A 14,767-nucleotide genomic window follows, 5' to 3' on the forward strand; every position below is an offset into this window, starting at 1 on the left:
GGTCCTGCCTTCCCGCAGGCGGGCCCTGCGGTCAGCCCGCGGCGGGCGGCGGGTCTCCCCGTCCCTCTCGCAGCATGGGGCACGCGCGTGACCTTCCAGACGACCTGGCAGACGGAACCTTTCCAGACCTTTGGTTTCTGTCGCGCCTCCCTCTTCGGGGCTGCTGGTCTACCATTGCTTGCCCCCCACTGTCCTCCTTCGCCCCATATGGCATTGGTTAATATATTTACCTTTAAATGGTTCCTACAGACGGCACCCCGGAAGCCACCTTTGGTCTGGGGACTCCGGGGCAGGCGGGGCCGACGAGCAGTGGAGCTGATCCCTAGGGCGGATGTCCGGTTCCCTGATGATGGGCTGTACCGGGAGCCTGCAAATCCTCCAGCTGTCCCCTGAGCCTTGGGCCACCTCCTCCTCGCTGCCACCTGACCTTTCTCGGCCATTCTCTGTGCCTCGCTTGCCTTAACTTCTGGACCTGCTCTCTGAGTCTCCCATGCCGCCCTTTGCTCTGCATGAAGCCAGAGCTGGACCTGTTAGCCGTGCTGGCCTCCTGGGTGTCTACGGCAGACGGGCGGGTTCACTTTCGGACTGAGACTTTCCTGAAGGGGCTTTTGAGACTGTCAGTCTGGAGGTTTCCTCCTCAGCTGCCGGATGTGTCATTACGACTCTCCAAAGCCCAGTTAGAAGCAACGCAGAGAGGTTTGATAGCTGTTTTTGATTCAAATTGTAGAGAAAAATGGGAAATAAAATGTGGAGGAAATGGGGGGGCTTCTCCACTTTGCCGCGGATGCAATGGGGTGAGCTTCTTGCCTCGTCCACTCAGTCGCGACTGGAGCCTCGTTAAGACCCCGCACTCGCTCGGCCGCGCGTGCGCGTGTGCCGCTGGGGGAGGGGGCAGGGGACAAGGATCGGAAGGAGATACGTATTGTTCCCCCAGGCCCTTTGAGCCCACATGTGATATCATGTTCTAGAAACTCCAAGCCAGTTTTGCTATTTATTCATTTCAGGTTCTGCAGTACTTTCTGTAAGTGACGTTTGTTTCTCCCTATGGAAAACCGAAAAGGAGTAGATTCATGGGCCTCCTTGCACAGGAGAAACCAGTGACACCTTTCAAAGGCTGGAATTTGACTCGCTTTAAAGAAGGAGCCTCAGGAAGTCAGAGGAACAAAGTCGAGTGTCACAAAGACAAAATGCAACCGCGTGTGTGAAGACAAGCCAGACCCTCAGCCAGGAGCGTCCGTGAGTTGCAGCAGGCGACAGCCGCCGGGCAGATCCGGGAAGATGGGGTGACGTCGGTGTCACCCCCCCCTGGGTTTGTCGGCTGTGGGCGGCTGGGCGGCTGGGCGGCTGGGCAGCCGGTCCGCAATGGCAGCCTCCGCTGTCCGAGGTCCTGCGGGAAAATTTTGCTTAGTTCCGAAGAGTTTCCCCGGAAGCACCAGGGCAGCAGCTGACATTCCTCAAGGACGCGTCGGCTCTGCCTCCGCTCTTTGGAGCCACAGAACCCCCCCCCCTCTCCAAGTGACAATGACTTTAATTCCGAGGCCCCTGCTTTCTCGCCTTCCGCTTTACCAGGAGGCATAGAGACGTGGCTTCCATTAGGCATCGAAGGACTTTTGAAAACGTGTCAATCTGTAAAGTTATGATCTGCATACTTTTTGTGTGTTTATTACAATTTAGTAGAAAATGTTTCTTTAGAAAAAGCTGTACAAAGAGTAATCCGTTCTTGATGTAATTTGCTACATTACATTCCTAGAGAAAAGAATCATGTGATACATCTGATAAGCGGTTAATATCCAAAAATCATAAATAACTCATACAACTCAACACCAAACCCACAAACGATTAAAAAATGTTCAGAGGACCTGAATAGGTATTTTTCCAAAGAGAACATACTAATAGCCAAGAGGCATGTGAAAAGATGCTCAAGGTCACTAACCATCAGAGAAATATGCAAATCAAAACCAAAATGAGATATCGCCTCACACCTGTCAGAATGGCCCTTGTCAATAAATCAAAAAGCGGCCAGCGCTGGTGAGGACGTGGAGAAGACGGAGCCCGCGTGCACTGCGGGCAGGACTGCCAATGGGAGTCTGGAGGCCTCGAAGAATGAAAAACGAAACCACCTCGTGACCCGGCCATTGCACTTCTGGACATTTATCAAAAGAAAACCAAAACACTAATTCAGAAAGATATATGCACTCCCGCGTTCACCGCAGTGCTATTCACAATAGCCAAGATACAGAAGCAACCTAAACGCCCATCGACAGCCGGTTGGATAAAGAAGCTGTGGTACATATACACAATGGAATATTACTCGGCCATAAAAAAGATGAAAGCTTACCATTCGCAATGACATAGATGGACCTAGAGGGTATCATTCTAAGTGAAATAAGGCAGACAGCGAAAGACACATGCCATACGACCTCCCTTATGTGTGGAATCTAAAAAGTAAAACACACGAATAAACAAAACAGACTCACGGATACAGAGAACAAGCTGATGGTCTCCAGATGGCAGGGGCGCTGGGTGGAAAAGGGGCCGAGATTAAGAGGTTCAATTGGCGGTTACAAAATAGTCACGGGAACGTGGAGCACAGCACAGGGAATGTGGTCGATAATGTAATAACCACGTGCGGGGCCGGGCAGGGACTAGACCCTGCGGGGGGTCACTTCGTGAGTTTCTACGTGTCTAACCACTGTGCCGTGCACCTGAAAAATAATATAAAATAATTTAAAAATTAAAAAAATACTACGAGCGGCATGGAAGTGGTCCAGCTTTAGGTCCCATCATGACATAAGTAAGTGTATGAGTCCCGAGTATAATGGGTATCACTCTCCGGGACTTAGCTGTTTCCCTGCAAACTGATGAAAATAACGCCAGCTTCATAAAATTCCGTAAAACCACGCGCGTATTTCCCACGATGTGGCACATAAGAAATTCTTTAAAAACTGTCGCTGTTGTCGCCGACCCAGCGGTTGACTACGGCGCGCTCGCTCCCTTGGCCACTCGGCCTGACGACGCGTCAGGTGAGGCCGCGGCGACAGCAGGTGTCCCAGCTGCGGCTGCGGCCTGAGGCGGGTCGATGCAATAAGATAATGTGTTAAGCGTTTCCTTTCAAATATTTTTTTTTCTTCTGGACATTTCCCTTTTATTCTGCATTCTGTATGTCATTGAAACTTGACGACTAACAGCAATAAAATGCAAGTGTACGAAACTCACCAGTTAAAAACTTAGAGCTTGTCAAACTGCATTTTAAAATAATTCAGTCACGCGCTAGTGCCAAGAGCTACCCCTACATCACAGGATAAAGGAAGACTGCAAATGATCTAGCGGGCCAATAATAAGCAAAGAACATTGGTGTATCTCTAGTAATACCAGACCCGTCATATAACATTAAAATGAAAAAAAAAAACAAAAACCAACTCTGCAGTGTATTGGGAACATATGTGCACGCCATAAATGTATAAAGAAATGATTGACAACAGGTTACCTGGAGACTGGGTGGGAGCTGAGACTGGAGAAGTGTATAAAAGTATCTTCAACTTTATTGATAGTATTTTTATTATTCTAAACTGAGTGGTGGGCACGTGGGTATTTGATATAATTTCATCGTATAGGTTCCATGTTGAAAAAAGTTCATAACCGTCAAAAAACACTCTCCCCAAATCTTATTGCAAACAACTTTCAGTGAAACAGAGCTGTCCATCTGGGACACGGTGCACTGAGGGTCTGCGGGCGGGAGAGAGAGGCATCCTCCGAGGGAAGGTAGGCGTCCTGCCCCGCAAGACGCTCCGTGAACAAGTTGCTTACGCTCAGATTTGTCCTCTGAGAAATGTGGGGATGAAATAACACCCTCGTATTGTTATACTGTGAGCTCCAGGCAAGGGAATCGTGAGCATTCTAAGCAACAATGAATGCAGGTGAAGTACTTGGTACCTAGTAGGTGCTCAATGAATTGCATCAAAATTTTCCCGGGAATGAACTCTTGAGATAAGAAAAGTGAGATAAAACGCAAGAGAAATGAGATCCCACTACTCCCCAAACTCCCGGAGGCCGAGAGGCCCCTGCTCAGCACTGTGCAAGCTGCTGCCTGTCTCCCGGGCCCCTACCTGCCTCACGGGGCCTCTGGTGCACCCGGCAAGTCTGGTGCTCCTGGATGCTCACTCAGCATCTGGAGAGTGCCGGAAACATACCAGTGTTTTGAAAGTCAGTGTAGACAAATCATATAAACCCTGAAAATAAGTGGATCCGTTTTGGCTCTCTGGTTGGAGAGGAGCGAGGTCCTAACCCAGGGCGACGTTTGCCCACGCTGCCCGACTTAGCTCCTCCGCGCTTTCCCGCAGCGATGATGCTGACGGTGTCCTTTTCACTTTGCAAAGGCTCCATGTCAGCCCTTCCGTTTCTGTCGCTCAGATGAGTGATGGAAGGGAACACCGATCTGAGCTGGATAATGTTCGCGCGACGCCGTCCCCTTCGCCTTACGCACGTTTCTAACGAAAACCGAAACAGGCCACTCACTCCTCTTTCCTGCTGATTTCCTGCGGGGCGGTGAGCAGGGCGAGGGCGGAGATCAGGGGGTTCGCAAAACTCCGGGGAGCGCTGCCCATCCCTGATTCCCTGGGCTTTCTGACTGGGGGCAGGCTGCGCTCTCACTGCCAGTCCCCGGGGAGGGAGAAGGACGGAGGGGCCGGGAGGAGGCCCGTGCGCGCCCCGCGCCCCGCGCGCCCTGGAGCGGCTCGGCTCCCCTCGCCGCGGGGCGGGCGTCGCATCCCGAGCTGAACCGAGGCAGGTCCGCGCCTCGCAGAGCGCGCACCACTCATCCAGCAAGGAGGGGCGGCGACCCATCCCTTAGGGATTGGTCGGGTGTCCGCGCGGTGACTTCCGGGCACGGGGAGGCCCCGGGGGGCGCGGACTTCAGCCGGGCTGCGTCCTCCCTACGTCTCAGTTGCCGCGGAGAGGCCGGGCAGCCCCCTGCGGGGGGAGCACGGAAAGCGCGCCCGCCCTGCTGACGGCTCGCAGCCCGGCGGCAGCAGGGAGCGCAGACAGCCGCGAGGCGGGGTGCGCGGTGCGCGCCGGGCAGAGCGCGGGCGGCACCGCGCGGAGGGAGCGGCTCCGGCAACAGGTGCAGCGCGAAGCCACTCCCGGGGCGAGGGCGCCGGCAAGGCGCGGTGGGCTCTCTCCGCCGCCAGGGCTGCCCCGGCGGGCCCCTCCTGCCGGCTCGGCGTCCGCGCCGCGGGCGGTGGCGCCGCGGCAGGGGGACCTCCGGCTCTCGGGACCTCCTCCTCCTCCTCCTCCTGGGAAGGCAGCTCGGGGCTCCTGCCCGCGCCCTCTCTCAGGCGGCCCCGCACGCAGACGGTGTGCTCGGCACGGCCACTCGGGCGCGTGCCCACTGGGAGGCTCGAGCTGGGTCTGGCGCCCTCTGTCCCAGGCGCGCAGCCTTGCCCTGGGCGCCCCTGGCGCCGCCGCGGGCCATGGAGCTGGTGGCCGCGAACCTCAGCGAGGGGAACGCGAGCGGGCCCGAGCCCCCCGCCGCGGAGCCGCCGCCGCTCGCCGGCCTGGGCGTGGAGAACTTCGTCACGCTGGCGGTGTTCGGCCTCATCTTCGCGCTCGGCGTGCTGGGCAACGGCCTGGTGATCGCGGTGCTGGCGCGCAGCAGGCCGGGCCGGCGGCGCAGCACCACCAACCTGTTCATCCTCAACCTGAGCGTCGCCGACCTGGCCTACCTGCTCTTCTGCGTCCCGTTCCAGGCCACCGTGTACGCGCTGCCCACCTGGGTGCTGGGCGCCTTCATCTGCAAGTTCATCCACTACTTCTTCACCGTCTCCATGCTGGTCAGCATCTTCACGCTGGCCGCGATGTCCGTGGACCGCTACGTGGCCATCGTGCACTCGCGCCGCGCCTCCGCCCTGCGGGTGTCCCGCAACGCGCTGCTGGGCGTGGGCTGCATCTGGGCGCTGTCCGTCGCCATGGCCTCGCCCGTGGCGTACCACCAGCGCCTCTTCCACCGCGACGCCGGCAACCAGACCTTCTGCTGGGAGCAGTGGCCGGACCAGCGCCACAAGAAGGCCTACGTGCTGTGCACCTTCGTCTTCGGCTACCTGCTGCCGCTTCTGCTCATCTGCTTCTGCTACGCCAAGGTGGGCGCGGGCGCGCGGGGCGGGCCCCGGGCATCTCCGCGTGTCCCCGCGCCCGCTCTGAGCCCCGCCGCAGCCCCCGCTCTTTCGCCCCTGTCCTCCTCCGCGCGGGTCCGCATGGAGGACAGTGTCCGGCGCGGTGCGCCCCCGCCTCGGCCGGGCTGGCGGGTTTGATGTTGCTGGGAAAGTCACCTGCAGTTTGGGGGACGCCGGGAAAGTTCTCAGTTCACTGCCTGGTCGCCGGCTTCCCTCCGGGTAGGTCTCAGCGCGCCTCCCACCTTCCTCCCGCCCCCAGATTGTCCCCGAGGTGGGCTCCCGCTCAGCGCCCACTCCTCAGCTCAGGAATCCCCCTCACTCCCCCCAGGCTTAGCGACTCAAACGCCAGGGCCTGCAGCGGGGTCGCGGGGGCGCAGGGAGCGCCGGCCCCTGCCGCGCCCGCCAGCACTCAGGGGCGAGGGTGCGCTAGCGGACCCCCCCCAGGGGGCCTCGGGGAGGCGCTGCAGGGACCTGGCTCCCGAGGGCCTGGCTCTGTGAAGCCACTGCTCACGGCCACACACCTTCACATTTTATTTTACGCATAAGTTCAGCCCTGACCCCCCACGGGGCTCAGTTTTGACAGGCATCTCCGGAGGACCTTGGTGATGGCTCCCGGCTGCCAGGTCCCTGTTTCCGCGCCCTCTGGGATGGTTGTGTCAGCCGTAGGAGTGATTCAGGCTGCGGTCAGAGTGCCTGGCTCTGGAGAGACGGTGGGGCCCGGCTTCCTGCTCTGGGGCTCCCGCGAGTCCTCCCTGCCCGGCCCGCCGAGCTCACCTCCCCCGAGAGGACTCGGGGCTTCACACCGACCAGAAGGTCTTAAGCTTTTCCCACGGTCGTTCATGTTGAGAAAAAAAAAGTGCAGACGCCTGACAATCCATCACGGGGTCGTGATGCGTGGGGTGAGCTTGTGTCCCCAGCGCACTGGGGGTGCTGGCGCCATCGGAGAAATGGGCTTGCGGCCAAATCCTGGGCCGGGCGCCTTGCTGGTTCCTCCCCGCCTCCCCCTCCGTTTCGGCAAGGCCGCGGCTCAGAACAGAGTCGCTTGCGCTCCACTCAGGACGTGTTTCCCACCACAGTGTTCAGTGCGAGCCCCCCCCCGGGTTGTCCCCACCGCCCATCAGCCTCGCAGAGCTCTGTCTGTTCCGAAGGGTAACAGCGTGGGGCGTTTCTGAAAGACGGTCTGCGTCCGAGGCGTGGGCGCCTTGGGAATCACTGCAGCTCGGCTGCCTGGGAGATGGCTCGTTTGCCCACCGTCCTCTGCTAAAGCAAGGGCCGGGCCCGCGGGGCACAGTGGCCGGAGGCGTGGGTGTACTGTGCCCTTCAACCAGCTCGGCCACCCCGTGGCTGGAGCCGCCACCCGTTTCATTGATAAGGAAAAAGGGTTTGGAGCGAGTGGGGAAACTTGCTCAGACGGGGGTGGGGGGGCTGGAAAGTCCTTCGGGAGGGTCCCACTGCAGGGACCCCCACCCCTCACAGAGGGGACGCCAGGTCACCACGTTGGTAACACGCAGTTTGGGACGAGAGGGAGTCCTAAAACATTTGTCTCTGACTCGTAATTATGTGGATCAGAACCAAAGCGTTGCTTTTCCTCACTTCCCCAAGTCGTTCATCTTCTGAATGGAAATAGCGCGGTAAGCACTTAGGAGTAAAGCAGGCTACACGTCTATCATTCGAGAATTTATAAGTCACACATAGAGCGAAGTTTAAAAGATTTTGTAATTCAGTAACTACTTGATCTTTGTGATATGTTAATAACTTGCTTTGAAACATAGCTCAAAATTTCTTTTGAATTCAAGGTAATATATGCAAATTCGTTTTTACTAGATGGAGCTAAAGAGTAAGTTTGAGCTGCGTTTCTCTGGTTCGGCCATCGGGCTGTGCTCCCGGGTTAAGGCGTCTGCTTGAGCCTTAGGTTCAGGACAAGCGTCGCTCTCGAAAGGCCCACCTGGCAGCGTCCCGAGAATCTGGTGCCCATGATAACCTCGGCTCCGGTTCGAGCGTGTGCATCGTAAACATGCTCCTACACGCACAGGCCGGTGGAGAAATGCCGCCATGCCATCGCCATTGTCTGTAAAGGAATGTGATCATAACCCACCATGATACCGGCGTTCTTTCTCCTTTGGTGACAAGACTTGTTGGCATGCATCACAATGTAGCAATGCACATAGCGTGGGGTCTCGAAGCAGAGCAGCTAAGAAAAATTTTCCTGGGAGTTGTCTCGATTAAGCACTCCACCACACTCCTTAGGTGCTTCCAAGATGCTGAGGCGTGATGTATTTTGCTGAAGGCGTGGGCGGACCCCCTCCCCATAGAGGGCGTTGGGGCCCCCGGGGGAGGGTGTGGGTGTTCGGTCCCCCGGGGGAAGGTGTGGGCGGACCCCACCCCCCTCCCCGCAGAGGGTGTTGGCGCCCCCGGGGTGGCGGGCGTGGGCGCCCCCTGGCGGCTTCACGGTGCAGCTACCGCTGCCCTTTTCCGCGCGGCTCCCTCTCCCATACCCCTCTCTGATTTTGTTTTGCGGCCTCTTCTCTGCTCTCGCTTCTTGTCCTTTGTCCTCGGTGAGCGTGTCCTCCCGTGGTCTCCTGCTGGAAAGCTGTCCCCAAGGCCCCTGCCAGGCTTGTCCCCTCCCGCAGGCCCCGCCGACCGCCAGCTCTTCCCCTCCCTTTGAGAGACCTCCTCCTTCGCTCCTGCGGAAGCTCCTCTCACCTCTGCCTTCCCTTCGCTTTCTGCCGTCGGGACAGTGACGTAACCCGTGGTCCTTGCATCGAGGGCGGCCCCAGGTGCTGCCGCAGCGCGTGAGAGCCTCGCCTCCCCGACGGTGCTGGACGGCGTGGGAAGGGAGCCGCGTTCAGCGGCGCTGGGATCACGGCCCCGCGAAGGCCGCCTTAGCGCGGGGCCCGTCGGGGTGGCGGGCCAGCCCCGCGGCTTCTCAGGTGGGCTGGGGCTGGCCATGCCAGTCTTCTGCAACGACTCCAGTTCGATTCATGGTTTCCTGCTGCCATGCTGGAGGGAAGCCCAGGGTGGCTGGGGCCGGCTCCCCGTTCTGGGAGAGTCTCAGCCGGCAGCTGAGGGGCAGCCAAGGCCCTCTGCCCTCAGAGGCGGCTCTCGCTCCGGCCTCACTCAGGGGACACGTAGAAGTGAGTCAGCCGCAGCCCGGTGCACGCGGCCGCCTTGGTCCTGCCGTGACTGCCCAGGCGTGACCCACACGTTCCTGGCGCTTTTCCTGCTGTCACGCTGGCAGGGGACGCGGAGCAGTTCCTCTGACGAGCGAAGCCGGTGTCTCGTGAGGAGATGCCCGGCGGGGGCGCGGACGGTCACAACTGGCTGCACGGCCTCTAAGTCACGAGCGAGGCTGGACCCCGAGGGCAGCTCGTCTAAAAGCCCGGTGCGGCGGGCAGGGGCCTGATGGGGAGCAGTCGGCCTTACGGGGACCGGCAGGGCGACCGCCCCACGGGGGACGCGGCACCGCGCTGAAGCGGGCACTGGCCGTGGGAGGCCGCGAGGGTGCCGTCCGCGTGTGCCCACCCGCCTCCCCTCCCTCTGGCTGCCACGCGTGACTGGGATTTCACGTCGTGTCCGATCCGCAGAGGGACCTGGGGGTGGCTGAAATGTGGCCCCTCGGGGGGAGTCAAGGCGGAAGGGGGGCCAGCGGCGGCGGGCGGCTGGGCGGCTCTTTCCGGACGAAGCCGTAGACGCGATGCACACGGACCTCTGGCGGGGGACGCGGGGGACGCGCCCCCCACGTTCCTGCGCCCTGGGAAGCGGGTGCGGCTGGCGGCTCAGGCTCCTTGTCCCTTTACCGCCTCGCGTGTATTTTGGTGTGAACGACCTGGCGAAGAACGGCTTCGGCATTTCGGAATGTCGAGAACTCTCTCTGCGACACAGTGAGTCGCGGGACGTGCGGCAGCCTGGCTTTGTCTGCCTGTTTTTCAGGTCCTTAAGCACCTGCACAAGAAGCTGAAGAACATGTCGAAGAAGTCGGAGGCATCGAAGAAAAAGGTAAGGCGCCGGGCGCTCGCGGCTCGCCCTGCTTCTGTCCTTGGTCGTCCTCGCGTGCCGCGGCCTGTGACGCTTCGGGTCCTCGGTCCCGGTGTTGAAAGGAGCCTCTCAGCATCAGGGGCAGGGGAGAGATGGACGGCTGGCCCTGCGGCTGATGCAGGCGACCCCGCACGGCCGTGGGGCGCGGACGGAGGTTCCGCGCGGCGGGGAGACATGAGTTCGGGGTTCTGTGTGATAGTCGTCCAGACGTGAGGTGTGGCTTCTGGATGCGCCAGGGAAAGCAGGCATTTTAAGATGTTCTGTCTTGTATCAGTGGGACGGTATGTCTGGTTACGCCCCCCCCCCCCGGGTCATTCTGTTCTGTAATCTCATCCCGCGTCCTGACGCCGGAAACCGCACAGGCGTCGTCTGAGCCAGGGCCGCATCAGTCCTGATTCGCGACATACTTTGCCCTCCAACGTGAAGCGGGGCGTGAGGTGCTTCAGCCTCACTCGGGAGGAGCCCGCGCGAGTCGGAGCTCCCCGAGGAGGAAGACGGCGTGGGGTCCCCCTGGGGCCAGGCCCCTCCCATCTGCGGTCATGTCGCCACCCCAGGGCCACCACCGGCGCAGCCCAGAGAGTAGGGGAGCAGCCGCCGCCCCCAGCCCACGGAGAGTTAACAGCGTTCTCTGGGGGGACGGCCACACCGCGGCCACCGGGTCCCACAGCAGAGACGGTGAAAAGGCAGCAGGACAAGACCGTAGCGCCGTGCGAGCATGGACGTCAGCGACCCGCACCCCGTCCCCACCTGCCTGGCACCTCCTGACGCGGCTCAGAACCCAGAAAGCGCGTCTCCTGGTCCCCGGGCCCCCGGTCCGCTCTGCGACAGCTGCCGAAGGGCGGGGGGTCCGCAAGCTGACGTGCGGCCGTGCCGGGGGACTCCACGCTGCTGTGCCTCCGTCTCCCCCGCCCCCCGCCCCCGAGCCGCACTCCTCTCCCAGAAAACGACTCAGGAAGAGCTATCAGGGATGCTTCCCCCCCCCCCCGCTGGGGTGCTCTGTGGAGCACTCCGGACTCAGCGCCCGTGGGCTGTGAGGGGGCTGGGTGCCCACAGAGCCCACACTGCAGCGGACCAGGGAGGCGCTCTGCCTGCCCTGCTGGAGGCCGGAGGGGGAGCTCAGGGACCTGGGGAGCGAGGGGCCGCCGAGCGGAGTCACAGAGACGGCGCCGCTGGGTTGTGGGTGCAGAAGACTGTACTCACCCGGAGCGACGAAATCAAACATTCCTATAACATTAGCTGGACCTTATCTGCATGCTGCGGTGTGTTTTTGTTGAAAAGTGTTGGAGAGAAACTGACAGTCCCAGAGGAGGACACAGTGGTTAAAAGAATGAAATTAGGTTTCATAAGAAGTGATGAGAAAACCTTTTTCATTTTACAGTAAAAGGTATAAATATTAGTGAATAGTTTAACGACTATATTTTATATGTGTGCGCATGCATGCATGTGTCATGCATGTGTGTGTGCGGATGTGCACGCATGTGTAGGGGTAGCGAGGTGTCCATGTTGTCTTAGAAAGAACCGTCTTCTCGTCAGTTCGTGGGTGTGGTTTTACTAAGCGACCCGGGAATGGAATGTCTCCTGCACCCAGGAAGGATACAGGGGCTGTCGGCAGACGGTCCCTTAATGCCGTGAGCCCACGGCATGTCCGCTCTGAGTCACGCAGAAAGTGGCTGTAATATGCGATCCTGCCGCCCTATAACAAGCTGCTCTCAGGGAATGCCTGGGTTGTTCAGTGGTTAAGTGGCCTGGGCCTGGGAGTCACGTGACAGGGTCACTGTCTCACAGATGCCGAGGCCCAGGGAGGTTACACCAGCTTTCAAAGGGTGTACAGCGGCCGCGGCTGACACCGGGCAGCCAGTGCACGGCCCATGGATCCTCTGGACAGACAGCGTCACTGTCGCCCGGCCCTTCGGCCCCTGCCCCCTGTCCCCGCCTTGACCTGGAGTCTGTCCTTTCCGAGAGGCCGCCTCGCCTCCCCGTTTCTGCCTGACGTCAGCTCTCCTGAGCTGGTGTCCTGCTCCGCGCATCCTGGGTGCTGCTCTCCGCAGCAGTGAGGTCCCGAGTCAGGAGGGGTTACAGAGAGTCATTTTGTCATATGGGGGTGGTGTGACCCCTCTCTGCCCTACATTTCACACGTGACGAAGTTACCCTGTGGGAGGCCGACGTAGGTCCTGAAGAAGTTTGAATAAAACCCTTATGTGAGGGGCGACACTCGGTACAGATGTGGTGTCTCTTGGCCCCGTCAACACATGCACACGCCCACGCACACACGTGAACACATGCGTGCACAAACATGCACATGAACACACATACACGTGAACACATGTACATGCGCACACACAGGGCTCACAGGGGTTCACGGGCTGCACACGGGCCCGTGGGCCCCACACGAGTCTGCGGGCTGGCGGGCGCCCTCCTGGCTGACGTGTCCCCCCCCTTTCCCCCTTCCCCGCAGACGGCGCAGACGGTGCTGGCCGTGGTCGTGGTCTTCGGCGTGTCCTGGCTGCCGCACCACGTGGTGCACCTGTGGGCCGAGTTCGGCGTGTTCCCGCTGACGCCCGCGTCCTTCCTGCTGCGGGTGGCGGCGCACTGCCTGGCCTACAGCAACTCCTCGGTGAACCCCATCATCTACGCCTTCCTCTCCGACAACTTCCGCAAGGCCTACCGCCAGGTGTTCCGCTGCGACGCGCGCGGCGACTCGCCCCGCGGCGGCGCCAGGGAGCCGCGCAGCCGCGCGGACACCCCGCCGTCCACCAACTGCACGCAGGTGTGAGCCACGTCCACGCATGCGCAGGGCCGTCCACCAACTGCATGCAGGTGTGGGCCGCGTCCGCGCATGCGCAGGGCCGTCCACCAACTGTACGCAGGTGTGAGCCGCGTCCGCCTCGCTCCGCTCCGGCTTCAGCAGGACCTCCGCGCGTTAGGAAGGCCCTGGGCATAGCCGAGCGTGTCTCTAAATTTCATGTTAGTTTAAAATTCCATTTCGAAAAAGAGGAGATGCTGCATTGTTTTATACCTCTTAAGAAATGAGAGTTTAGTACAATTCCATAGGTATATTCAATTCCTCATAGAATAAAGAGCAAGGACCTATAAATGGTTGGGGATATTTATGATCTACATTTTGAAGCAGATTTATTGGGAAAAATGTATCCTTCAGTTCTTCTATTTTAAGAAACGGGGTAATACTATGAGCTCTGTGTTTTAGAATATGATCGCGGACAGATGATGAAAATTTAACCTGAATTTTACTTTCATGGCCGTCGACGTAGAGGCACATCTGCTGAACAGAAGCGGCCTTCCTACGCCGGTGGCCGGGGCCCCACTTCCTCCCAGCCGGGTGGGAGCGCTGTGCTCTCGTTTTGGATCACGAGGTCCTTTCGGTTTATCCCAGGAGGTCAATGGCATCCTGCAGCAGTGACTCTATGGCGTGAGCCACTGGCACCGCCCCAAAACACCTGTCCTGTGAACGCAAGGCTTTCTACACGTGACCAGGAGAAAACCCCAGGAAAAGTGCCGGGCGCGACTATCCTGATAGTGGGAGCTGTGAATGAGTTTTCGAGAGTAAAAGGGGCATTAAAATTACATATATACTTGGCTGATTAGCCACATCTTGAATGGAACCCACCCGAAAGGGAATTGGAAAAAAAGGTCAGTGAGGAGGACACGTGTACCACAATTTCTGTGGGGCCAAAGAACGGTGGTCACGGTCCGCGGCGGTGGTCACGGTCCACGAGGACGTGTGCTGAGCGCCTGGCTCAGACACGCCTGCAGGAGGCAAGTCCGGTGCACCTGCAGAAATGCTATCTTGCACAAAAACCACTTTTTTTCATTAATTCCTGATGCTGTCTAGTGTGCTTTTTCCCTCTGGACATGCTAATCTGGGGTGAGAGTCATCACCACCTGAATTTCAAATGTGGTTTTCGTGACAGTTCCATATTTATTTGTGTTTACAGGGAGACAATGGTATGAAAAGATTAAATTATCCTATGTTAGAAGATCATTTCCTGACTGCAAGACTTTCGTATCTTATAGGAAGGTGCAAAAGGATTTTTGTATAATGTACACCTGTGTCAAATCAGGACTCCATGTGAGATATTAAGTTTAAGGTCAAAAAAAGAAGCTCGGTGTGAGCCTTTGCATGCTGACTTCTCCAGCTCGCTGTTTGTTGTCACTACTTGTTTTCCTCCTGCAAACTGTTTACATCCGCGCTGGTGTGAACAGCTCTGGGTCCACTGGAGAAAACTGTGAGAGGAGGACAGGAAGTTAAGAGCTTTCGTGTCTGGTGGTGGGCAAAGAAGTCGTGCGTGTGCGTGCGTGTGTGCGTGTGTCCATGAGTGCGTGTGTGTCCGTGCATCCATGTGTGCATTTGTGTGTGTGCGTGCGTGTGCACGTGGTGTGTCCGTCCGTGTGCATCTGCGTGTGCGTGTGCATTCTCGTGTGTGCATGTGCGTGTGTGCATCCATGTGTGCGTGTGCGTGTTTGAAAGGACCGCACACCTTCTTTGCATGGAGCATTTTTTGCACTTTATTCAAATACAGCCGCAGCAGCGCTTCATCCAGACAGCG

The 14,767-nt window shown here is 58.8% G+C and overlaps 1 protein-coding gene across 1 annotated transcript; it reads left to right on the plus strand.

The window, feature by feature from the left end:
* Window positions 1-5,468: 5,468 nt before the first annotated feature.
* GALR1 (galanin receptor 1) lies at window positions 5,469-12,975 on the plus strand. The gene is made up of 3 exons (XM_016121998.2): window positions 5,469-6,134; window positions 10,098-10,163; window positions 12,658-12,975. The coding sequence occupies exons 1-3, from the start codon at window positions 5,469-5,471 to the stop codon at window positions 12,973-12,975; spliced, it is 1,050 nt and encodes a 349-aa protein (XP_015977484.1).
* Window positions 12,976-14,767: the final 1,792 nt, after the last annotated feature.

Source organism: Rousettus aegyptiacus, unplaced genomic scaffold, assembly GCF_014176215.1.
Source record: "Rousettus aegyptiacus isolate mRouAeg1 unplaced genomic scaffold, mRouAeg1.p scaffold_m13_p_12, whole genome shotgun sequence".
NCBI classification, from domain to species: domain Eukaryota; kingdom Metazoa; phylum Chordata; class Mammalia; order Chiroptera; family Pteropodidae; genus Rousettus; species Rousettus aegyptiacus.

Bases quoted from the DNA above. Each gene is read 5' to 3' on its own strand.
- GALR1 (XM_016121998.2), top strand. From the start codon at position 5,469: ATGGAGCTGGTGGCCGCGAACCTCAGCGAGGGGAACGCGAGCGGGCCC. The intron at 6,135-10,097 runs GTGGGCGCGGGC...CCTGTTTTTCAG, and splicing joins TCTGCTTCTGCTACGCCAAG to GTCCTTAAGCACCTGCACAA. The intron at 10,164-12,657 runs GTAAGGCGCCGG...CCTTCCCCGCAG, and splicing joins CGGAGGCATCGAAGAAAAAG to ACGGCGCAGACGGTGCTGGC.